The sequence below is a fragment of the Eriocheir sinensis genome, chromosome 44 (genome assembly GCF_024679095.1).
Source record: "Eriocheir sinensis breed Jianghai 21 chromosome 44, ASM2467909v1, whole genome shotgun sequence".
Taxonomy (NCBI): domain Eukaryota; kingdom Metazoa; phylum Arthropoda; class Malacostraca; order Decapoda; family Varunidae; genus Eriocheir; species Eriocheir sinensis.
In genome coordinates, this window is record NC_066552.1 from 11,777,527 (window position 1) to 11,804,026 (window position 26,500).

The 26,500-nt window shown below is 43.0% G+C and overlaps 1 protein-coding gene and 1 long non-coding RNA gene across 8 annotated transcripts in view; one reads left to right on the plus strand and one right to left on the minus strand.

The window, feature by feature from the left end:
• LOC126980482 (transcription factor GATA-4-like) overlaps window positions 1-26,500 on the minus strand; it is a 65,482-nt gene that overhangs the window by 21,038 nt on the left and 17,944 nt on the right. For all 7 annotated transcript variants that reach the window (XM_050830418.1, XM_050830421.1, XM_050830419.1 and 4 more), the window contains 3 exons: window positions 23,798-23,901; window positions 1,187-1,272; window positions 170-324 (listed from right to left, as the gene is read on the minus strand). In XM_050830418.1, coding sequence (XP_050686375.1) covers window positions 170-324; window positions 1,187-1,272; window positions 23,798-23,901 — 345 coding nt within the window. The remainder of the gene's footprint in view (window positions 1-169; window positions 325-1,186; window positions 1,273-23,797; window positions 23,902-26,500) is intronic.
• LOC126980487 (uncharacterized) lies at window positions 23,908-25,346 on the plus strand. Its single transcript, XR_007733263.1, has 2 exons — window positions 23,908-25,228; window positions 25,276-25,346. It is a non-coding gene; the product is annotated as an uncharacterized LOC126980487 (long non-coding RNA).

A 26,500-nucleotide genomic window follows, 5' to 3' on the forward strand; every position in this document is an offset into this window, starting at 1 on the left:
TACAATGGTGCTGGGGGTGATGATATGAGCGTTAGGGAGTGTGGGGAGCTTGCCTGGTTGAGGGTGAGGAGGGTAAGCATTGGTAAAGGGGTGCTTGGGTGCTGGTTAGGGACGTTGGGGTGACTGGGAGGCTATCTGTGTGTCAGAGTGTTGGGGAGTGGAAGCTTACCTGGTTGAGGGTGGGCAGCGCGGTGGTGTTGGGGAGGGAGCAGGCCTGGCGCTGGGGCATCTGGGTGCGCCCGTACACCCGCTGCGTGAAGTTGAGAGGCGGCGTGGGCGAGGAGGTCTTCATGCTGTTGAGCTCCTGCATACCGTACTCCACCGCTGCCGAGGAGAGGAGAGACGGGCGTGAGGTGGGAGGAGGGGAGAGGGGCGTGAAGGGGGAGGAGGGAAGGAGAGTGGTTCCCATGGTGACCAGTTTGACAGCCCGGAATCAAACACTTGTTGAGGAATGCAGGGAGAGAAAAAGAGGTGCTCGAAATCATCAGTTCGACACCCGAGAATCAGGTACTTGCTGCAGCGTGAGGGGAGAGAGAAAGAGAGAAGTGTGCCCCAAAACACCTGTCCAACACCTGGTTACGAGACCCATGGACTTGTATTGGCATTCCTACTTTAGCCTTGCGTCTCCTATAATTTGCTTGTTCCTGCTCAGTGCTTGCTGCCTTCTTGTTCTTGCCTGGTATACCTGCCTGCTGCTGCCTGCTTACTCCCCGTCAACACTAAGGCAGTGCTCGACAGGCAAACACTGTAACTAAATCCCGTTCCAGTGCACACGTTTGGATGGTAGGCGGCGGGCACCAACGGAGATGACGTCATGAGCCGCGACACCGCGAGGAGTGCCCGGTAAGTGTACAGCCTGCCGGGCACTGCTCCATCAGGTAACACTACTTGAAAAGCGAGAGAAATACGTCCAGCGCGCGTTGCCCGCCGGGCACTGCTCGATAGTGTGGACGGGACCTTGGACTCTGATCCCTAATTCCTGCTGGGCATTCACGGCCCCTGCTGCTGTTCACTGTAAGAGCGTCGTTCTTAGTCGTTGTCTGATCAGGTCCCCGGTCTTTGTTGGGGCCAATGGCGCCTGTGTATAGTGCCTATATAGTCCGTTCATTGCTGCCTGGTCTCTAGTTCTTCCCTGACGTTACCGATCACACTGTCCCTCCCGGCGCCTGGCTGCCGCGGTACTCACCTTGCTGCGTCCACATGTTGGTGGTGGAGGCGCCCATGTCCTGCATGGTGGACGTGTACATGCTGCTTCGGGGCCCGTACATGCCACTGAGGGAGAGAGAAAGAGGCGTCACGCGTGAGGGTATTGGAGACGGGCAGGGGCGGAGGAGGAAGAAGGGGACACAATGGCAAAGTGGAGGAGAGGGAGGAAAGGGGAAGGAAGAGGCACCGAGGGAGGAGAGGAGAGGAGAAAGAGACAAGCATCAGGGGAGGAGAGTAGAGGAAACAGGAAAGGGAGAGGGGTGAGGAGAGGGAGGGAAGGGGAATGGAGAGTGGTGAGGGCTGTAGAGGAGAGGGAAGGGAAGGGAGAGGAGGGGAAGGCAAGCCAGCCAGGTGAATGGCCGCTGATAGTACTGGAAAAATGAGAAAGGGAAAAAGAGGGACACGGATTGGAAAGAAGGGAGGGGAGATAACGGTAATGGCGGATGTGGTGGAGGAAAATGAGGAAAGAGAAAGAGGGAAAGGGAATTATATGTACTTAAAGGAGGAAAAAATAGGAAAAGAAAGCAGGGAAGAGGATGATGATATGTACAAAGAGGAGGAAGAAATGATGAAGAAGACACCGGGGAAACGAAAGGGGAAGAAGCACTGTCCAAGAGAAGGAAGAAAGGGAACAAAAGGACAAAGAAGAAAAAGAAAAGAGGAAAATGGAAAGGATGAGGAAAATATGTAAAAAGGCAGCGAAAGGAAAGGAAAAGAAGATACCAGGAAAAGAAAGGGGAAGAAAAGACTGTCCAGGAGAAGGAAGAAAAGGAATATAAAAGGAAGAGAGAGAGAAGGTAACCATCGTAGGAAGAGACATGAAAAAAAGAGAGGAAGAGGAAGAAAGGGAAGAGGATAATATGAAAAAAGAGAGAGAAGAAAAGGAAAAGAAGACACTAGAGGGGAAAAAAGGGGAAGAAAAAGACTGGCAACGAGGAGGAGAAAATAAGGGAATGAAATGGTTAAAGAGGAAGAGGAAGAGGAGAGAGAGGACAAGGATGAGAGAGGTGACTGGAAAAAAAACTGTCGGTGAGAACAACAACAACAACAACAACAAGAAACACAACATGGGAAGACAAAGAAGATGGGAATGAAGAAGTAAATGAGAGGAAGAAGAAAAGAGAAATAATGATAAAGAACACACAATGGAAAAGAAAGGGAAAGAATTACTGTCCAAGAGAAGGAAGAAAGGGAATGTAAAAAAGGAGAGAGAGAAAGGAAAGAAAGGAGAGAGGAGAAAGAGAAGTCATCCATCGTAGGACAAAGAGAGGAGGAGGAGGAGGAGGAAGAAGAGGAAGGAGAGGAGGAGGAGGAGGAGAGGAAGGAGGGTCTTTTTATCGCTTGAACATGTTACCAATTAATATATCAAAATCGAGAGAGAGAGAGAGAGAGAGAGAGAGAGAGAGAGAGAGAGAGAGAGAGAGAGAGAGAGAGAGAGAGAGAGAGAGAGAGAGAGAAAGGGGGGAGAGACGGGGATTTCAGAGAAGGGCTAGAGGATGACCACAGACCAAGGAAGCCTTACCACCAACATCCTGGCCAGGGAAGAGGAAAGGTGGAAAAAGAAAACAAAAAACAGGGGTATTAATGGAGCATTTGTATGACTTAAACAAGAGAATGAAAACAAATGAAGAAAGCTGTCCCATGTTTGTTTTTTGTCATCCCTTTGTTGTTTTTTGTCACCCCTTATCCTCACACACACACACACACACACACACACACACACACACACACACACACGAAAACACAACATTGATATCGAAAAAGCAAATGACATGAAGAAAATGAAAAAAGTGAAAATCTGTCGCATATTTTTTGTTCATTATTTTTTTTTCTATTACTCGTGACCCACAATCACACGCAAGAAAATAAACCCCCCCAAAAAAAGAACATTGATATTAAAAAGGCAAATAACTTAAGAAGAAAATTAACACAAATGAAAAAAATGACCCATATTTTTTTTACCATTATTTTTTTTTTCATTATTCGCCACACAAACGCTCAGAACACAAGCCGGCATACTGACTGGACGCTCTTAACTCGCACGTCGATTATTTTCAAAGGCTAAAAGAGAGATTAAACGCGTTCTCTTGAGGGTTTTTTCCACGTTCATAGCCCAGAAGCTTTTCCAAACTACCACCAGGGCCATAAAACTACCCCTGGAAATGCCCACAACTCCTATACGAAAGTCTTGTCAAATATGTGTGTCCTTCAACCGTAACCTTTCATGAATCGTGTTGCTCATACATTTTTCGTCATTACTCTCTTTGTGTTTTGTTTGTTTCTCTGCTTGTTATCGCTACGCACAAACACACGTGCGCAGGACCCAGATTTCGGTGACCTTTTATGAATCGTCGGTTTGGGATTTCCTGCGCGTTCCCCGTCGTCCCCTGAGTCAAGGCAGCACACGACGTTCTCTGCAGGGAGGGAACGTTTACTTATTTTTTATTTTCTTATCACAACAAGGGAGGCAGCTCAAGGACAAGCAACAAAAGTAGGAGTTTAAAGGCCCGCTAGACGCTGCTCCAACTAAAGAAAGCATAACGAGAGGCCAAAGGAGTGGACAGTTTCGGGTGTTGAGGTGTTCTGAAGGTGTTGAAGAGGCTCCGAGGTGTTGTGTGCGAGATGAAACACAAGACATTCAGATGATCCAGGTGAAACTAATGTGTTGTTTAAAGATTTTTTCCTTCCCGTATTCTCAGGGCCAATTCACAGTCCAGCGCAGCAAGTTTGTAAGCTCCCCAACCAAACACAACATACGACGAAAATTCCCTGTATAGTGTTTGGCGTTGATATAAAAAGTAAGAAATTTTAGGAATCCACACAGGAAATCTCTTTAATATCTGGTACCGAGTAGAAATAGCGGATCATTGTGGAGAATATAGTTTGGTTTGGGCGCTGACAATGACTGTGCTGGACTGTCGAACTGGCCCTCAGACGCTTTCGGCTCTCACAACCACTAGTTTCAAAGTCCACAGAGGAGTTTGGTGAAGTTTTCGTGAGTGTTTTTCTCGAGTTCATGGTGCAGAAGGCTTGTCACACTATCACTAGGCACATAAAATTATCCATTAAAACACCCACAACCTACACGAAAGCCTAAACAAAAGTGGGTGTGTAAGCCGCGAAATTTATGAGATGGGACCATTGTCGGGTGACGGCCCATGAAGAGGGTGCAAAAAGGCCGCGACTATGGGCCAGTCTTACAGTCCAGTCCAGCACGTTTGTAAGCTCCCCAACCAAACACAAAACACGACGAAAATTCCTTGTATAGTGTTTTTTTTATTTTTCTTTACAGGAGAGGAGTCAGTTCAAGGGCATAAAAAAAAGGTAACAAATGTGAAAAAAAAAACAGTATACAAGGAATTTTCGTCGTGTTTTGTGTTTGGTTGGGGAGCTTACAAACGTGCTGGACTGGACTGTAAGACTGGCCCTATATCATCTGACGCCGACCACGCCGAACTGTCGACGAGGACTGGCGCGTCTCTGCAACTAATGATGGAAACTGGTGAGGAAATTAATAACAAAGTCCGGTAAAGCAATGACAGAAACGGATTAAATTACAAAAAACTGATAAATGAAATGCTGGTACGGTGAAACTATGATGGAGAGCAGGAAAGTGATGACGGAAGCTGGTGAAGCCATGACGCAAACCCGTGAGACGAGAGATTATTAGAGGAAAAATATGAACACTGATGAGACTATTGCTGGCAACGACGAAACTACGGTGGAGAACGTTGAAAGTACAGGGTCGTATTTTAAAACATTTCGCCTTCCAAGTTCACAGATTTGACAAGGCTTTCGTAGGAGTTGTGGGCATTTCCAGGAGCGGTTCTAAGACCCTGGTTGTAGTTTGGCCCCTCTTCTGTACCGTGAACCTAAAAACACACTCATTACAACACGATTGATTCCCTCTTTGGCCTTTGAAAATAGTTGATGTGAGAAGCGAAAGTATCTTGTATTACCGGCCTATGAAGCAAACTGGCGGAACTCTGGAGGAAAACGTTAAAACAATGACGGAAGCTGATGCAACTCTGACGAAGACCCGCGGAGAGAGAGAGAGAGAGAGATTACAGGAGGAAAAACTCAGGATAATGTAGTGTTGCCAGACCGGAATGAAATATCCAGAGTTGTGAAATAGATGTGTTGACGAGAAGTGTTGACAGGATAAACACACACACACACACACACACACACACACACACATACACACACACACACACACACACACAGTTCACGAGAAACGACGGCTTCCTTCCAATTAATTCTCTCAGCGTAGTTAGAAGACCGGAAAACACACAGACACACACACACACACACACACACACACACACACACACACACACACACACACACACACACACACACACACACACACACACACACACACGTGCTCTCCTTTCTGAATGCTTCTTACAATTTATTTATTTTAATTAACCAAAAGATTAACATAATAAGGTCATTAGGGAGGATACAGAAAGGAAACGAAAATGCTAAGAAAAAAATAAAATAAAGAAAATACTGAGTACATGATGAGAGAGAGAGAGAGAGAGAGAGAGAGAGAGAGAGAGAGAGAGAGAGAGAGAGAGAGAGAGAGAGAGAGAGAGTGTGTAGCTTGCCCGTACACTCGACCGGACGTGGTCAAGGATGCCTGTACTAGATGTATACACACACACACACACACACACACACACACACACACACACACACACACACACACACACACACACACACACACACACAAAAGAAACTATATTATTACACTGAATCTTGTGAATACATTTTCTTTCACGGAATTCAGCAGTAGATCATAATGAGAGAGAGAGAGAGAGAGAGAGAGAGAGAGAGAGAGAGAGAGAGAGAGAGAGAGAGAGAGAGAGAGAGAGAATGTAAATTGTTCAAGTGCAAGGATCTAATTACTCACTCACTCACACTCTTACTCACTCACTCACTCTCTAGTAATTCTTATCTAACTCTCTTATCTGACTTTCTTTGATGTCGTGAAGCTAAGCAACAGGCCATTCACAAACCAAGAAATTCACCTGTCACTGCACCTTCCCGCCTCACCTGCGCTACTCTGTCAGGTGAAATTAATTAGTATCTTCGGGGCCAACCAATTTACTTTTCGTCCTTTCTGTATGTTATTTATTTATTTGTGTGTGTGTGTGTGTGTGTGTGAGAGAGAGAGAGAGAGAGAGAGAGAGAGAGAGAGAGAGAGAGAGAGAGAGAGAGAGAGAGAGAGAGAGAGAGAGAGAGAGAGAATTATGAATACTTGGCAGCCTTCTTTCCTATGTTTCTCCCGTCCTCTCCTCGTCCTTGGATTGACTAACTAACATCTGTCCGTCGACCCGTAGTTCCACGAAGTGTTTAGAAGCAGAGAAAACAATAAACATCCACATCACGAGCTGCGTCCATTCTCTTCCCTTCTCGTCCCTTCCCCTGACAACGCAGCTGGCGACACACACACACACACACACACACACACACGATGGCAGCATGTGGTCTCTCTCTCTCTCTCTCTCTCTCATCATCATGGCAAAATGGCCTTGAACTATTTTTGTTTTCGTAGGAAGATGTGTGTGTGTGTGTGTGTGTGTGTGTGTGTGTGTGTTTGTGTGTGTGTGTGTGTGTGTGTGTGTTAGGAAATGATGTAGCTATAAGTTTTGTTTTTGTTTTTACAGTACAGGAAGCAGCTCGGGCAAAGAAATAAAAAAAAAAAAAGCTTCCCAAGATCGTAAGTCAAGATTGTTTTCATGATGATTAGGTTGTTAGTCGTTTTGGTGATGGTAAGGTCGAATGTCAAGTTTGTTTTCGTAACGGCACGGACGCGGCGACGAGTTTGTTATGGCCGCGGTTCACAGGCGACAAACAGAGTGAATTAACGTGTGAGTCATGTCCTCGCTCCCACATCTCGAGCCGAGCCATGTTTCGAAACGCTCCGAAGCCCCGAGTCAACCGCATAACAGCTCGACACACCAGAAGCTTAAAACATAGAAAAGCTTTATATCGTCTTGCTTTATATCTTCTTCATTTAACCTTCAAAAAGCAAGAATCAGACACAAACTATGCGCCTCGTATGTTATCTTTCCGGTGAATAAATTACGTGAGAATCCTCTGAAAATATTACTGGACCGTCTTAAAATCCATTCAGGAGTTCACAGTCTTAACAAAGTAGAGAATGGCAACAACAAACGAGAACACGGGTAGCTATAACACAACACACCTTAAGTATACGATATTCAATCACTAAATATGTAACTTACGAGCAAATCAAACCGAAATCAGACTCCAACAGCGAGTATAAGTCTTGAAATAAACGTAACTCCACCAAAAATCGTATTGGAACGTCTCATCTCAGACTTGCCAGCGCGGACAAGCACATCAAAGAGGAGGAGACGGAAGATAAGAGAGTGTGAACGTGTGTGAAAGCCGGGAAGGGAAAGAAAAAGGTGAGGAAGAAAGGAATAAGAGGAGGAATATAAGCAGGCTGGAAAATGGAGTGTGAGACAGGTACGTGGAGGCCGTCGAGAGGAAGAATAAGGTGGGGAAGGAAGGCTGGCGTAAGAGGAAGAACACAAGAGTCGTATTACAAAACATATCGCCGCCCAAGAACACATATTTGACAAGGTTTTTCGTAGGAGTTGTGGGCATTTCCAGTAGTAGTTTTATGGCCCTGGTGGTAGTGTGACCCTTCTGTACCATGAACCTAGGAAACACATATTTGACAAGGTTTTCGTAGGAGTTTTGGGCATTTCCAGGAGTAGTTTTATGGCCCTGGTGGTAGTGTGACCCTTCTCTTGTACCGTGAACCTGAAGAAATACTCACTAGAACCTGACTGACCCCCTCTTTGGCCTTTAAAAATAGTTGATATGAGAAGCGAAAATATCTTATAATACCTGCCAATATTGGGTCGTATTACCAAACATTTCGCCGCCCAAGTACACATATTTGACAAGGCTTTCGTAGGAGTTTTGGGCATTTCCAGGAGTAGTTTTATGGCCCTGGTGGTAGTGTGTGTTTGTTCGAGTTTATCCGCTTCCCACGGCGAGGGCTCAAGCAGGCGCCAGTGTCTGTATTGCTTCAGCCTCGTTTGTTGTTTGTGCCGATAACAGAAACGTTTGGTCTGTGTTTTTCCCTCCGATCCTGCCTCTCATTGTTGGTCAGTGGCTTTTTTTTTTTTTTTTTTTTTTTTTACAACAAAGGGGACAAACAGCTCAAGGGCACACAAAAAAAGGAAACAATAATAAATAAATAAAAAAAGCCCGCTACTCGCTGATCCTAAAAAGAATCCAAAGAGGTGGCCGAAAGAGAGGTCAATTTTTTGTTAGGATGTGCGTTTGTGGTACGGCGCTGTGTTTGTATTTCCCGCCGCCGCCTCTTTCTTTGTTTGTGCCGACAATAGAAACGTTTGGGCTGTTTTTCCCTCCGCTCCTGACTCGTGTTGTTGGTAGTGGCTTGTGTTGTTAGGATGTATGTTAGCGGTATGGCATTGTTTTTTTGTTTGTTTCTTTTCTTGGTGATACTAACAGATGATGGATTGATTTTATTTGTTTTTTTGCGCTTTTCATAACCTAGGGCATTGCTGTGACCGATATGTTGTTGTAGTATTGATTTATTTTCCTCGTTTTTGGACAATGCAGCGACCGATATTTCGTTGAAGTAGTGAATTAATAAAGAAGTGTTTTTTTATGTTCGTTTTTGACTTAGCTGTGACCGATATTCTGTAGCATGAAGTAGGCTAATGACTTAATGAGTTTTTTTTTTTTTTTTTTTTTTTTTCGTTCGTTTTTGGTAGTGTTGTGAACGGTATCTTGTCGTAAGTATTGATCTTATGAGTTTTGTTGTTCATTATCAGTATTGCTTTTACCAATATTATGTAGTAGTTCTGAATTACTGAGTTTTGTGTCGCTGCTATTACTGTTGTTGTTGTTGTTATTGTTACCGATATTCTGTAGTAGTAATGAATTAAAAAGTTTTGCGTTTTTGCTATTACTGTTGCTGTTGTTACCGATATTCTGTAGTAGTATTGATTTCATTATATAGTTTTGTTGTTCATTATCGGCATTGCTGTTACCGATATTCTGCAGTAGTAATGAATTAATAAGTTTTGCGTTTTTGCTATTACTGTTGCTGTTGTTACCGATATTCTGTCGTAGTATTGATTTCATTATATAGTTTTGTTTCATTATCGGCATTGCTGTTACCGATATTCTGTAGTAGTAATGAATTAAAAAGTTTTGCGTTTTTGCTATTACTGTTGCTGTTGTTACCGATATTCTGTAGTAGTATTGATTTCATTATATAGTTTTGTTGTTCATTATCGGCATTGCTGTTGCCGATATTCTGTAGAAGTATCGAATTAATGAGCTTTGCGTTGTTGCTCTTACTGTTCGAGGTGGTGGTGGTGGTGTTCGGCTGTTTTATGACCGATATTTTCTAGTTCTATGGATTTTTCACTACTTTCTCTTCGGTTCTGTTCGTTATCGGCAGTGTTTTGACCGATATTTTCTAGTACTATGGATTTCATTATATAGTTTCTGTTCGTGATCGGCAGTGTTATGACCGATATTTTCTAGTTCTATGGATTTTTCACTACTTTCTCTTCGGTTCTGTTCGTTATCGGCAGTGTTTTGACCGATATTTTCTAGTTCTATGGATTTTTCACTACTTTCTCTTCGGTTCTGTTCGTTATCGGCAGTGTTTTGACCGATATTTTCTAGTACTATGGATTTTTCACTACTTTCTCTTCGGTTCTGTTCGTTATCGGCAGTGTTATGACCGATATTTTCTAGTACCATGGATTTTTCACTAGTTTCTCTTTGGTTCTGTTCGTTATCGGCAGTGTTTTAACCGATATTTTCTAGTTCTATGGATTTTTCAATACTTTCTCTTTGGTTCTGTTCGTTATCGGCAGTGTTTTAACCGATATTTCCTAGTACTGTGGATTTATGATTAGTTTCTTCTTAGGTCTCTTCGTTATCGGCAGTGTTATTACCGATATTTCCTAGTCCTATGAATTTATGATTAGTTTCTTTTTGGTTCTTATCGTTTCACTTTTTACCGCTCCAACTGTTTTTTGTTTTTTCGGCAGTGTTATGACCGATATTTCCTAGTCCTATGAATTTATGATTAGTTTCTTTCTGGTTCTCTTCGTTTCGCTTCTTATCGCTTAATGTTACACGGGACGCGAGACGGGAGGACGTGCCGCAGCGGAAGTCAAATGTCACCTTTTAGGCTCACGGTTTTTTTTTCTCCCCGCTCTTCAGTTACACCACCGGAACGTCACGCGAGATAAAAGACTTTCCTGGACGTCGGTTGTATTATCACAGGCGCCGGAGGTAAAGGTCAAATGCCACCTACCCCCCTCCATCCCACGAACCCCCCTCCCCCTCCTCCAGCACCCCTCAAACCCCCTCCTCCATTCCCCTAACCCCAACTCCTATAGCCCTCCACCAGCCCTCCATCCCACAAGCCCCCTCCCTCTCCTCCATTCCTCTAACCCCCCTCCTATAGCCCTCCACCAGCCCCCCATCCCACAAACCCCCTCCCCCTCCTCCAGCACCCCTCAAACCCCCTCCTCTAGTCCCCCAACCCCTTTCTTACAGCCCTCCACCAGCCCTCTATCCCACAAACCCCCTCTCTCTCTTCTTCAGCCCCCTCCATCCCCCCTCCTCCATCACCCCTTATTCCTTCATATCTCACTTCCAAACTTTTCCTCTTCTGCTCATCTTGCCCACTTCTTTTTTTTTATGTCCCTCCTGCTTTATACTCTACACTCTGCCCCTTGATTACCCCCCCCCCCTTTCCACCCCCCTCCACTTCCCTCTCATTCACTTTCCACTTCGTTATGTTCTCCCACTTCCACTCGCTCCCTATTCCATCCCTGTTCTCCACTCCTTTTTATTAATGTCCCCCCTCCAAATACTTTTATGTTCTATCCCCTGATCACCACTTCTTTTCTACTCCTTCCCTTCCACACGCTTCCCAATCCATATCAATTTTCCACTTTATAAGCCCCCTCCCCTCTTCTCTCTCTCTCTCCCTCTCCCTCCCTCTCCCTCCCATTTCAGACGACCCCATTTTGACCCCCATCATTTCCACCCTCAACTGCACTAACTACTTGACACGTTGATCGACTAACTAAAAAACTAAATTGACAAGAACCGTTCTAAACCTTCTGAACTTTCAATTCCGGCGTTACCAATCACCAATCACACATCACCAATCACACCCAATTACCAGTCACACCGAATCACCAATCACTCACCGAATCACCAATCACTCCCCGCCTATCACAGTTTCCTTTTCTCCCCTACAGGTGGCGCACTCCCCGTTAGGTGGCGACGTGTTCAGTGACGCAGGTGGGTTGATGACCTTGAAGCCGCGACTACCTGGCCAGACTCCTTACGTAAGTGTTACAATCTACCTGTTTGGAGTGGGTGCCTGTGAGGGGACGTGTACCTGTTCGCACCTGTCGTTAATTAAAGGGAAGGGAAAGTATGTGTATGATAATCTACCAGTCTAAAGTGGTTACCTATGTGGCGATGAGTACCTGATTTCACCTGTTCTTAATGAGTTCTTCTACCTGTTTGCACCTGCTGTTCATTGGAGGAAGGGAAAATATGTGTATGGGGAAGTGAAAGTGATAATCTACCTGTCTTGAGTGGTTACCTGTGTGGCGATGAGTACCTGATCTCACCTGTTGTTACGGAGTTCGTGTACCTGTTCACGCCTGTTGTTAATTAGGAGAACGGGAAACTCATTAGGTCTATGGGGAATTGAAAGTGAATATCTACCTGTCTTAAAGTGGTTACCTGTTGCTACAAAACATTACGAAATCTAAAGAAAACCCGCAACAGGACAAATATATCCATGTAGGTAGACCAGGCGAAGGAGATAAGGGAAGAACTGCACTACACAAACAGGGACGAGAAATACATAGATAACTAAACACAACGTTGCTACAAAACACAAGGAAAACAGAAGAAAACGGCAACAGGACAAAAATATCCGTTGCTACACCAGGAACAGGGCGAGATAAGAAAGCGACTCCTGTACACAAACATGGAGGCGGGATAACACACTCGACACAACGTTGCTACAAAAAACACTAAAGAAAGTTAAGATAAAACGGTAACAGGACAAAAAAAATACATGTACCAGGAGGAAGAGACAGCAGAGCGACTACCACTACACGACATAAGAGAGATAAGAAAGCGACTCTTCTACACAAACACGGAGGCGGGATAACACACTCGACACAACGTTGCTACAAAAAACACTAAAGAAAGTTAAAATAAAACGGTAACAGGGCAAAAAAATACATGTACAAGGAGGAAGAGACAGCAGGGCGACTGTCACTAAACTAACGTAACGCTTGACACAACGTTGAAACAAAAACACTTCTGAAAACGGTGACAGGACACAAAATATACTGCCCCGGAGGGAGAGATAGCAGGGCGACTACACCGCACAGACGTAACACTTGACACACGTCGCCACAAAACGCTTCCTCCACCTCCGCTATCGCCGGTAATCGCCCGTCGAAGCCGAGGTGACAGACTCGCAGCACGTAATCACCAACCCGACTCTTTAATAGGTGCGAATCGAAAGCGCTGCGGAGTGATTGGTGAGATCAGAACCTTTGATAATTTTGAATCACCTCTGATTACTGTACCTGATAAATAAAACCTCGTCTGTCACCTTGAGCAAGCCCCAGGTCGCCCCAGGTGCATGCCACGGGTGCCCTACTCACCTGGGAGACTAAGGGACAGGTGTTAAGGGTGCAGGCGAGCCACGGGGGGCCTTAGGTATGGTGGTAATGGTTACTCGGCCGTGGAGTGACCCTCGCTGGTCATCTTAACAATCACTCGCGTCTGTACTGATGAGGTGGATTTTATCGCCAATAACTTGATAACATGATTAGGCGAGATACCACCTGATAGCGCCCACCTAGTGTTCTCCCCCCTCCCCCTTACCCCTCCTTCCTCCCCTCGCTTCTCCCTCATCACTACTCCTCCTCATCATCCCTCCATCTCCCCACTCCCACTCCCCTATCTTCCTCCTCCTATCCCAATGACCTATGCACCCTATACTTGTCTCCCCATGTTTCTTTCTCCCTCTTCTTCCTCTCTCTCCCTTTTCCTTTTGCCTTCTCTCCTTCTCCTCGTTCTCCTCCTTCCCCTATCTTCCTCCTCCTCATATCCCACTTGACCTTTGCATCCTCAATTTCCATCTCCATTTCTCCCTCTTTTTCCCTTTTCATCTTTCCCTCTTCGTCCTCGTCCTCCTCCTCGACCTCTGCACCCTACATATGCCTCCCTTTATCTCTCCCTCTTTTTCCTTTCTCTTCTTTCTCTCTTGTCCTCGTCCTCCTCATTTCTCCTCCTCCTTCCCCTGCTGTCCTCCCCTGCTTGTCCCTCTCCCCTTCCTCTCCATCTCCTTCTCCCCCTCTCTCCATCCCAGTCCTTCTCCCCCTACCCCTCACTACTCCCTCTTCATCCCCTCCTAACCCCCCTTCCCTTCCTCTTTTCTCCCTCCTCTCCCCCCTTCCCTTCTCCTCCCCCGACCTCCCCCTCTTCCCCAGGTGTACCGGTTCCTAAACTACCTGTCTGCCTATCATAATGTTTCGTCCCCTCGGAAAGCTAAGCGGTGATTGGCGGTAAGCGATGCGTTGTGATGCGGCGATAGGCTGCATAGGAACGTGGTAGTGTTGAGGGCTGGGAGATAGTGTGTGTGTGTGTGTGTGTGTGTGTGTGTGTGTGTGTGACGACGAAACAGAAGATAGGAAGAAAAAGGAGAAAGAAGAAAAAGTAAAAGAAAAGTAGAGGAAGAGTGTGTGTGTGTGTGTGTGTGTGTGTGTGTGTGTTCGACTACAGAAACCTATACACGTAGATAACTAGTTTTTTATTATTATTTTACCTTAATCATATCTTCCGTTCCAGTCTTCAAGTTGAACCTGAATGTGAATATTTTGGTCCTGTCACATTTTTTTAAGTCCGAAATTTTAAGAAAAGTGAAAACGAAACAAAATACCCAAGATTGAAATTACAAAGAAAAGGAATCAGACAGTCAGTTGATTACTCCGTCGTCCGTTTGTCTGAAGGTAGTTGATGGTTGGAGGTGGAGGAGGAGGAGTAAGAGGAGGAAGAGGAGGAGGAGGAGGAAGAGGAGGAGGAGGAGGAACAAAAACAAGAAAGAAACAGAAGAAGAAGAGCAGGAGCAGAATAAAACGAAGGGAATAAGAAGAAAACGACGAAGAAGAAGAGAAAAAAAAAGAGAAAAAGGAGAAAACGAAAAGGGAGAGAAAAGAAGAGAAAAAGAAGAAAAAAAGAAAATGGAAAAGGAACGAGAACAGGAGAAAACAAAGAGAAAGGGAAAAGAAAGAGAAGAAAGAAAGAAAAAGAGGAAGAAAAAGACGAAAATAAAAAGTAAAAGAAGGAAAATGAAACGAAGAAGAAAATGAAAGAGAAAAAGAAGAAAAAGTAGAAAAGAGAAAATAAAGAAAAAGTGGAGGATGAGGAGGATGAGAGTCAGCCAGTAAGCCAGTCAGTCCGTCAGTCTGTCAGTCGTTATCGCCGGTATCTCGCTACCTTGATTTACCGAGATACCTGTTGATAAGGCGATGGTTACCTGTCAGGCCCTCAATGCCTCGCCTAATCACCCAAGGAAACGGTAACGAAACAAAATAACCGTCACGCTAATCACCACTTAGCACACGAGAGAACAAAACGATAAATGTGAATAGAGAAAAGTTTAGTGTTTGCTGAGCACTGCGGGAGAAAGTGTACTAGAGAAAAGAAAGCAGTACTCACCCAAGGGAACGGCAACGAAACACAATGACCGTCACGCTAATCACCACTTAGCACACGAGAGAACAAAACGATAAATGTGAACAGAGAAAAGTTTAGTGTTTGCTGAGCACTGCGGGAGAAAGTGTACTAGAGGAAAGAAAACAGCACTCACCCAAGGGAGCGGCAACGAAACACAATCACCGTCACGCTAACACACGAAAGATCAAAGAGTGACAGATGTAAGGAATCGTGTTAGCCGAGCACTGGGAGAACGTACAAAGGAAACCACCAACAGGATAACAGTGATGGAGCTACAGGATTAATTCACCGAACAACAGGCGGAAACGTTAAAAGAATATTGATAAAAAATAGATGTCGTTTTTCCTACGCACAGAGAACATTCTAGAGAGAGAAAAAAATGTAGCGACAAGATTTATTCACCAAGAGACCAAGATGTGGACATTATAAATACGCCAGTGTGTAACCTAGAGATTAATAATAGTCGCTCTCATTCATTTTATTGTTTTATTTTATTTATCTATTTGTATTTATCTACTTATATTTATCCATATTTACTTATTATTGAACGCCATCAAGCATTTTACAAGCAAATTATGGCGTCAATAAGTCTATGATATTATTACGTCTACGAGCTGAAAGGCACAACGCTAAAAACGATGCAAAACAAAACAAAAAAAGTCATTATCACATAAACTTCAACCCGGATACAAATTTACCTCAAAACCACACAACAGCAATCATTCAAGTAGTAGTACTAGTAATAATAACAGCAGTAGTAGCAGTAGTAGTAGTAGTAGTAGTAGTAGCAGTAGTAGTAGTAGCAGCAGTAGTCGTAGTAATAATAATAATAATAATAATAATAATAATAGTAACAAGGGTGGCGGCAGCGCAGGATCAGTGGCTGGCCCCTATCAGCTGGTCACCACACATGTTTATCTGACCCGCGATAGCCGCTGAGGGGCAATTCACGGCTTTGTTCTCAGCACAAGGACCAGCGAGCGTGGGAGGAATGAGTGAGTGAGTGAGGGAGGGAAGGACGAGTGAGGGAATGAGTGAGTGAGGGAGGGATGAGTGAGTGAATGAATGAGTATGTAAGTAAAGGAACTAATGATTGAGTAAATAAGTGTGAGTGGATGAGTGAGTGAATTGTTGTGTGATTAAATGGGTGAGTAAATGAGGGAGTGAGCATAATTCAGTGAGTGTGTGAATGAGGGAGTGTGAGTGGGCATAATTGAGTGTGTGAGTGAATGTGGGAGTGGGAGTGAGCATAATTGAGTGAGTGAGTGAGTGAGGTGAGTGAGCATAATTGAGTGAGTGATCATAATAGGTCCGAGAAAGATGGATTTTTTTTTTTTTTTTTTTTTTTCAGTCATGTTTCTTTTCACTTTCCTTCCTCATTTCTGTTTATACATTTTCCTTTTCTACTCTTACTGATTTTCTTTCCCTTCTTGTGTTTCTTTTTATTATCTTTATCTTCACTCCTACTGCGCATCATTTATTTTTCGCATATTTCCTACTTCTACTTCGATATTGTTCCTGTTTTCTTCCTACTCCGATATTGTTCCTGTTTTCTTCCTACTCCGATATTGTTCCTGTTTTCTTCCTACTCCGATATTGTTCCTGTTTTCTTGTTCTTCCTACCCGATATTGTTCCTGTTTTCTTCCGATATTGTTCCTGTTTGATATTGTTCCTGTTTTCTTCCTACTCCGATATTGTTCCTGTTTTCTTCCTACTCCGATATTGTTCCTGTTTTCTTCCTACTTCGATATTGTTCCTGTTTTCCTACTTCGATATTGTTCCTGTTTCCTTCCTACTACGATATTGTTCCTGTTTTCTTCCTACTCCGATATTGTTCCTGTTTTCTTCCTACTCCGATATTGTTCCTGTTTTCTTCCTACTCCGATATTGTTCCTGTTTTCTTCCTACTCCGATATTGTTCCTGTTTTCTTCCTACTCCGATATTGTTCCTGTTTTCTTCCTACTCCGATATTGTTCCTGTTTTCTTCCTACTCCGATATTGTTCCTGTTTCCTTCCTACTCCGATATTGTTCCTGTTTCCTTCCTACTCCGATATTGTTCCTGTTTTCTTCCTACTCCGATATTGTTCCTGTTTCCTTCCTACTCCGATATTGTTCCTGTTTTCTTCAATTATCACGTATTTTCTTAACTCTAATTTATTTCTATTTGTCCGCCTTTCACTCTCCTCTGTTTATCTCTCCATTACTCATCATTCTCGTGTCCTACCCTTTAACCTTTATGTCTCTATTCTTATCCATCCTGTTTAATATCTACTTCCGATAATCTCTATCCTTAAACCTGTTGTTCATGTGTTTGTTCTCTTCTATTCCTCTTCGTATTAATATTTACTTAAGTGCATCTCTTTACCAATACTTATCGTTGGTGTTTTTATTCTTCGCCATCTCCGTTTCTTAGCAATATCTACCTAAGTCCATCTCTTTATTAAAACCTATCGTTGGTGTCTGCATTCCTCGCCATTCCCGTATATCTCATAATCTATAAGTCTACCTCTTTCCTAAAACCTATCGTTGGTGTGTGTATTTTTCTTCTCGTTTGTTAAATCTGCCTAAGTCAATCTCTTGCCTAAAACCAATCCTTCGTGTATATTCTTACCCATTTCATTTATTATTAACATTTTCCTAAGCCAATCTCTTTCCTAAAACCTATCGTCCGTGTTTCTATATCACTCTATTCCTAGCAGAGTGCAGCAAGACCCCTCTCCACCCGAAATTGACCTCTCTTTTCGCTACTCTTTACTTTTATCTTTTACAGGAGCGGCGAGTAGCGGGCTTTTTTTGTACCCTTTTTATTGCCGTGTCCTCTGATGTAAAAAAAAAAGAAAAGAAAAGAAACTCACGCTCCAAACCAAAATTAAAGGCGACAGCGTATTCCTCAAACTCGCCCAACCCCACCAGGCAAAAGAAGGGCGTTAAACGGAGAAGGTGATCCTCTTTCTCGCTAATGCCTCCCTCCGCCCACCTCCTTCCTAAAACCCAAGTGTGCGTATACGGCAGGAGACAACATGACTCAGAGTTAAGATAAGCGTGTCGGTCCTAAGGTCATTTTCCTCCCCCTGTGCCGTCGTGTTTCTAGGTTCAGCCTCACCTCGTATCCTCTGGGGCTCTTCCATCGTCCAGCACGACCTTCTTGTTGTCGCCCAAACTAAAAACTCGTGTGTGTCGGTTTATATAAAGAACGAGTGAATAAAGAAATCTCACGTATCATGTCTTTAAGATGATAACAAAAGAGAGTCGTGCACCTTGTATCCCTAGTCTTCCTTCTCTCTTATAAGACTTAGGATTTGTTTTGAGCGAGTGAATAAAGAAATCTCCCGTATCGTGTCCTTAACCCGTCCGCTGCGTTTGGCACGGATTCGGCTTTCACTGGTAGCCTGGTCACATATAGTCCCAGGTCTTTCTCTGCCTCTGTGGTGGATAGTGGAGTGTTTCTCATGTGGTATTGGTATGCTGGATAAACTCTCCCAAGGTGCAGGACTTTACATTTTTCCTCATTGAATTGTAGCAGCCACTTTTTGTTCCATTCCTGTAGCTTGGTGATGTCTTCTTGTAGGAAATCCGCGGTCAAGGGGTTAAGATTATAACAAAAGGAGATTCGTGCACCTTGTATCCTTAGTCTTCCTTCTCCCTTATAAGACTTAGGATTTATTTTAAGTGTCTTCTCATATACTAGGGCGAACTATTAGTGTCTCCTCACGTGCTAGTTTGATTTAGGTTTGAGAACGATTTAAGGGACTTCGAGAATGAACTTTTACGTATTTCCATCAGTCTGTCAAGGGGATGAAACAGAAGAAAAGAGAATAAGTCGTTTTCGTGGCTTTCTCTTGCTTTACTGTTTATTTTTTACGTCTAGCCTACATCGCATTTTGTTTTTGTTTTTTTGTGGGACCTGCTAGTCGGCCCCAGTCTGTTATGGTGCAGGCGAATGCGTTACAGTGGCGCCATCTTGCACTTGACTTCGATATTAGCGTCTTCCCTGCTCTCACTTATATGGGTCACGCCTTCATACACGCTATTCGGAATCTTCTCTAAAATGTTATTATTTGTCTATATACGTTTGATATCCGCATCCTCTCAAGTGTGTGTTTGGAAAAAAAATGTTGTTGACGATTTGTATATTTTACCTCCCACGACTTTTTGGTCTTTATAATGAACGTTAACCTTCTCTTTGGTTGTCCTGTTGCCTATCTTTCGTCAAACAATAATAATAATAATAATAATAATAATAATGATAATAGTGATCAGTGGTGTTGATGGAAGATTCGTTATACGCTTTTGGAGTTATGTGACTTATTTTTTTCCGTCCTCTCTCTCTCTCTCTCTCTCTCTCTCTCTCTCTCTCTCTTCTCTTTCTACCCTCGATGCTATTTAAAACGAGAGAGAGAGAGAGAGAGAGAGAGAGAGAGAGAGAGAGAGAGAGAGAGAGAGAGAGGACGGAAAAAAATGTCACGTAAGTCCCTAAACGTTCCTGGGTTATCAAGTCGACGCTTCACCTTGTCAGGGAAGAAGAGTCGCTGATTACCTTATCGAGGCCCCGCGCCGCCACTTGTCGACCTGCGACCCGAGGAAAAAATAGACAGAGAAAAATAGGGCAAGAAAGAGACAAAGGAGGAGGAAAAAAGGGCAAAAAAAGACAACTATGGCGGGAAAATGGCAAGAAAATGAAGAAATAGAACGAGAAAAGGGAATAGAAAAGGAAAATTAGGGAGAGAAAAGAGAAGAAAATAAAAAGAGGGCGAGAAAAAGACGAAATAGGGTGAGAAAATGGCAAGGAAAAGAAAAATAGGGCGAGGAAAAGGGAATGAAAAAGAAAACTAGGGCGAGAAAAAGGGATAAAAAAAGAAAATTAATGAGAGAAAACGGAAGAAAATAAAAATAGGGCGAGAAGTAGACGAAATAGGGTGAGAAAATGGCAAGGAAAAGAAAAATAGGGCGAGGAAAAGGGAATGAAAAAGAAAACTCGGGCGAGAAAAAGGATTAAAAAAGAAAATTAATGAGAGAAAACGGAAGAAAATAAAAATAGGGCGAGAAATAGACGAAATAGGGTGAGAAAATGGCAAGGAAAAGAAAAATAGGGCGAGAGAAGGGAGAGAAAGGAATGAAGAAAAAAACTAGGAGATATAAGAGCAAAGAAAAATAGCTGAGAAAAAGACAAAATATGGAGAGGGAAAATGGGCAAGACAAGGCAGAAAAGAGGACGAAAGAAACGAAATAGAGGGCAAAAGAAAAGAAAAGGCGAGCGAGAAGAAAGGAAAAGGAAAAAGAGGCGAGAAAAGTACAAAAGGAAGAGAAAGGAAGAGAAAAGCATGAAAAAAATAACGGGAAGACAAAAAATCGAATGAAGAAAAGATGAAAACAGACAAAAGACGATGACAGACAGACGAAACCGAAGAGAGAAAAGGGAAACAAAATAATAAGGGCGAGAAAAGAACAGAGAAAAGTGTGAATGAAAAACTTGAAGGCAAAATAAATGAAGTAAGGAAAATATTGTGAAAGTAGACGAGACGAAAGCGAAAAGGAAGCAAGGAGGCCGAGGACAAGGCGAAAGATGAACGAGAAAAGATGAGAAGAAGAAAAAATGGAAAGAAAATATCGAGTATGGAAAAAAATTGTAAAAGTAGACCAAAGCGAAAAAGGAAACAGAGTGCGAAGAGAGAAGACAGGAAGACGGAAAAGACGAGAAAGGCGCGAAAGAGGAAATGGGAAGGCAAAGATATCGAGTAAAAAGAAATTGATGTTAAAATAAACGACAAAGCGACAAAGAAACAAAATGGAAGACAAAAATCGAGTAAGGAAAATTGCGGTGTGACAATAACCACAAAAGAGAAAGGAACCAAACAGTGCCAGAAAAAGACAAGAGAAAAGAGAAAAAGAAAAATGAGAAGACAAAAAATCGAATAAGCAAAAATGTTGAATGAAAATAAACAAGACAAAAAAAACGAAAGTGTGAAAGAAAAAGGAAAATAGAGAAAAAAAAACGATGGGAGGCAGAATAGAAACGGAGGCGGTGGCTGAGTGGTCTTCGTGCGGGTTCACCGCGCAGGAGGACGCAGGTTGGCGTCACCGCCGCCACAAGTTGGGATTTTTCAGTAACCGCCGAGTGGCCAAAGACTACCCACATGTTGTCCTGAAGACCACCTACCAACCCGGACTATTGATTATCTCTAGAAGAGAGTCAAAGATGAGCTACAGGGGGCAGCATGAGTCAAGCAAGATGGCGCCACTATAAACACTTGCCTGCGCCATAACGGCCTGGGGCCGACCACTAGACCCCACCAAGAAAGCCTACCGGCGCCATAGGCGAAACGTGAAAAAATAAAAAGTCACTTGAATATAACATCACCTGCCGAAAATAATGGTGTAAAATAATACGAGAAAAATATTGAGGAAGAAAAGAAGAAAAACTATGGAAGATAGAATAGAAGTGTAAAACTAACACAGGAACGACCCATGAAAGTACTAGAATCTAACAACACTTGCCTAAAATATAAGGGAGTGAAAGGAAAGACGAAAAAATGAGAAAATAAATAAAGAAAACGACGGAAGGAAGAATAAAAACGTACAACTACCTAAAGAATGAGCCTCGAATATCGCCTGCCTAGAAAAATAATGTTGAAGTGAAAGAAAAAGGGAAAATAAAACAAGAAAAGACAACAAGACGCGTAAACACTCAGGGAGGAGTTATATAAGCTCGCCCTCTGACCTTACACAACCGTCTTCGAAAACAAAAATATTACAGTCGTCACTCGTAAACAGGAAAATGACAAAGAACACACAAAACAAACTACCAACAGCCGCTCCGAAACCAGCGCACACACACACACACACACACACACACACACACACACACACACACACACACACACACACACAAAAGGAAGAAAACCTAAGAAAAAGGAAAAGGAAGAAAGGAAACAACCTAGTAGATAAAAGAAAGGAAAGGAGAAAGAGAGAAAAAGAAAGAACGAAACTAACCTAACTTCCCAAGAGATAAGGAAAATGAAAGAAGAAAAGGGAAATAACAACAACCCTCCAAAAAATGATGAAAGAGAGGAAGGAAAGGTGAAGCGAGAAAAAAAATGCCAACTTCCTAAAAGATTACAAAAATTAAAGACAAACAAACAAAAAAGAGTAAAGAAATGACCGTAAAAAACCTGAGAAAAGGAGAAAGAAAGAAACTAACACTCTAACTTCCTAAGAGATAAAAACGATAAGAAATAAAGGAAAAACAAACAAAACTAAAGATAACCGAAATAAACAAACAAAAGCGGACGGGATGTTGGTATCTGAACGGAGACAAGCGGCGATAGAGATGAATGATGCTGGCGATAGGGAGATAAAAGTCTGTATTCTTAAGCATTTCAGCGTCCAAGCATTTGACAGTACATTTGACTAAGCTTTCATAGGAGTCTTGGGGCATTTCCAGGCGTACTTTCATGGCCCTGGTGGTGGTTCAACCCTTCCAAACTCGCATATTTGACTAGGCTTTCGTAGGAGTTTGGGGCATTTCCAGGCGTAGTTTCATGGCCCTGGTGGTGGTTCAACCCTTCCAAACTCGCATATTTGACTAGGCTTTCGTAGGAGTTTGGGGCATTTCCAGGCGTACTTTCATGGCCCTGGTGGTGGTTCAACCCTTCTTCTGTCCAAATTCACATATTTGACTAGGCTTTCGTAGGAGTTTGGGGCATTTCCAGGCGTACTTTCATAGCCCTGGTGGTAGTTTAACCCTTCTTCTGTCCAAACTCACATATTTAACTAGGCTTTCGTAGGAGTTTGGGGCATTTTCAGGGATAGTTTTATGGCCCTGGTGGTAGTTTAACCCTTCTTCTGTCCAAACTCACATCTTTAACAAAGCTTTCGTAGGAGTATGTGACATTTCCAGGTGTAGTTTCATGGCCCTTGTGGTAGTTTTAACCCTTCTATTGTACCATGAACCTAAAAGAACACTCGTCAGAACGCGATTGATCTCTTCTTCGACCTCTGGAAATAGATGTTTTTTGTAGGAGTTTCGTAGGAGGAGTATGGGGCTTTCGTAGGAGTTTCGGGCATTCCAGGTGTAGTTTCATGGCCCTTGTGGTAGTTTTAACCCTTGTTTTGTACCATGAACCTAAAAGAACACTCATTAGAAGACGATAGACGATTTTCGTAGGAGTTTCGTAGAAGTAGGAGTTTGGGGCATTTCCATGGGTAATTTTGTGGCCATTGTACCATGAGCATAAAGCTACACTCATTAGAAGGCGATTGATCTCATTTTCTGCCTCTGGAAATGGATGATGCGATAGGCGGAAGCTTCTGAAAATACCAACCCGAGATAGAGAAGACAACAGGGGGCGGGGTGTCGGTAACGGCGGTGAAGGTGCGCGATACCCGAGCGATACAGGCACTCACCCTGGACGATACGGTATCCGGAGGGAGATTAAGAGCCGGTTTAATAACGAGAGATTTTCACACCTTTGAATCGCGGTCGCGGCTGAGGCGGTATGCGGCGGTCAGAGAGAGAGAGAGAGAGAGAGAGAGAGAGAGAGAGAGAGAGGGGTACTGCGGTCACGTGATTTTTTATTTTCGGCTAGGGTTTTTTTTTTGGGGGGAGAGAGAGAGAGAGAGAGAGAGAGAGAGAGAGAGAGAGAGAGAGAGAGAGAGAGAGAGAGAGAGAGAGAGAGAACCAGAAAAACAAAATTCCTGCGTAACCCCCCCCCCCAAAAAAAAAAAAAGATAAACCAAAGAAAACCAGCGTGCGGGTACTCACTTTGTGGCCTCGTAGGGGTGGATGTCCATGCTGAACATCTCGAGGGGGGGCTGGGCATGGCGCCCCCCCGAGAACCCCTCTCGCTCCAGCTCGGGGGAGTACACCTGGGGGTAAAGGTGAGGGGAGAGGGGGTTAGTAGAGGGGAGGTGTGGCACAGGTGAAGGTAATCTGTTGTTTTTTTATGAGAGGAATTTTTGGGTTTATTTCTATATGTATTTTTAGTTATTTATTGATTGATTTTATTGTTTTTGGCATCCGGTGACATGAGGGAGGAAGTTAAGGAGAATATAATTGTTGTGAAATGACGAGAGAAAAACATAATTGTCAGCATGAGGAAACTCTTGGTGTCTTGTTGCTGTTGTTATTGAAGTTGCATAGTGCTGGGGGGGGGGCCTTAGCCTGCCTACTTGTGTGTGTGTCTGTGTGGGGGGGAAGGGGGGGGGTAAGGACATGAATAAACAGGTATGGTGTGCGCGTGTGCGTACGTGGCGAGACACACATACAGAGCTCACTTGACAACACACACACACACACACACACACACACACACACACCTGGTTGAAGAAGTTTAATCAGGTGTGTGTGTGTGTGTGTGTGTGTGTGTGTCTCCTTGTCCCTGGCGCCCTATCAGCTGTCTCTTCCCTGCTCGGGCCGTCGAGGAGGTCATGGGTGACCAGTCATACGCGTTATCAGGAAGATAATCGCTGACAAACAACAACATGATGAGGAGAAGGAACAGGAACAGGAGGAGGAGGAGGAGGAGGGGAAAAGGAGAATATCAAGGAAGAAACGAGAGTACAAGAAGTGATAGCGAGGGATCATCTAGAAGGAAAATAATAACGAGGGTGACTAAGAAAAGGAAAAATATATCACAAAAACAACAAGAGAGTAGTACAAGAAGTGATAGGAAGGGATCGATTATATAGAATGAAAATAATAGAGGATAACTAAGGAAAAGAAAATATCACGAAAACAACAAGAGAGTAGTACAAGAAGTGATAGGAAGGGATCGACTATATAGAATGAAAATAATAGAGGATAACTAAGGAAAAGAAAATATATCACGAAAACAACACTTGTCTCCGCTATAAAGGACTGGGGCCGACCACCAGACCCCACCAAGAAGCCCTATACCGGTGCCAGTGGAAGAATGGAGAGGTTAGGAGAGACAAGGTGGAAGTAAGGTGGAGAAAACGAGGTGGTGGGTTTGATGTGGAAGAATAGAGAGGTTAGAATAGACAAGGTGGAAATAATTTGATGTGGAAGAATAGAGAGGTTAGAACAGACAAGGTGGAAATAATTTGATGTGGAAGAACAGAGAGGTTAGAATAGACAAGGTGGAAATAATTAGATGTGGAAGAATAGAGAGGTTACAATAGACAAGGTGGAAATAATTTGATGTGGAAGAATAGAGAGGTTAGAATAGACAAGGTGGAAATAATTAGATGTGGAAGAATAGAGAGGTTAGGATAGACAAGGTGGAAATAATTTGATGTGGAAGAATAGAGAGGTTAGGATAGACAAGGTGGGAATAAGGTGGAGAAAACGAGGTGGTGGGTTTGATGTGGAAGAATAGAGAGGTTAGAACAGACAAGGTGGAAATAATTTGATGTGGAAGAATAGAGACGTTAGAACAGACAAGGTGGAAATAATTTGATGTGGAAGAATAGAGAGGTTAGAACAGACAAGGTGGAAATAAGATATAGAAAACGTGGTGGTGGGTTTGGTGTGAATGAGATCAAACGTGAAACATGAAAAAAAAACACTAGTAATAATATTCCCACACTCACAGACTCGCCAAAACTATTCAAAACGGGAAAGCTATTTAGATCAGGTTCAGCCGCTTCGCTCTCCACTCTTCGTCACACTTAAATGAACACTCACCGAAACAGCAAACTAATAATAAAAAACATGAAAAAAAACACTCAATATATTACCCGTTTTACCTGTCTTGTTATTCACTATCGCACAAACATCATCACGAACTGTCCTAAACAAACTTAAATAAAAACACATGAAAAAACACTCGCACAAACATCATCACAAACTGTCCTAAACAAACTTAAATAAAAAAAAAACATGAAAAAACACTCAATATATTACCTGTTTTACCTGTCTTGTTATTCACTATCGCACAAACGTCATCACAAACTGTCCTAAACAAACTTAAATAAAAAAAAACATGAAAAAACACTCAATATATTACCTGTTTTACCTGTCTTGTTATTCACTCTATCGCACAAACATCATCACAAACTGTCCTAAACAAACTTCAATAAAAAAAAACATGAAAAAACACTCAATATATTACCTGTTTTACCTGTCTTGTTATTAACTCTATCGCACAAACATCATCACAAACTGTCCTAAACAAACTTAAATAAAAACACATGAAAAAACACTCAATATATTACCTGTTTTACCTGTCTTGTTATTAACTCTATCGCACAAACGTCATCACAAACTGTCCTAAACACACACACACACACACACACACACACACACACACACACACACTCAGATCAAACTAACCAAACATAGATAAAAAAAAAACATGAAGAAACACTCAATTTTTTCCCCCGTTAAAGGCCGCTTCCTCACTTCCATCACTCAGTCATTCCCTCTAACTAACAAAACTAATAATGTTACTGATAAAACCCTAAACAAACTAATCACAAAAAACGAAGAAAACACTCCGTAATT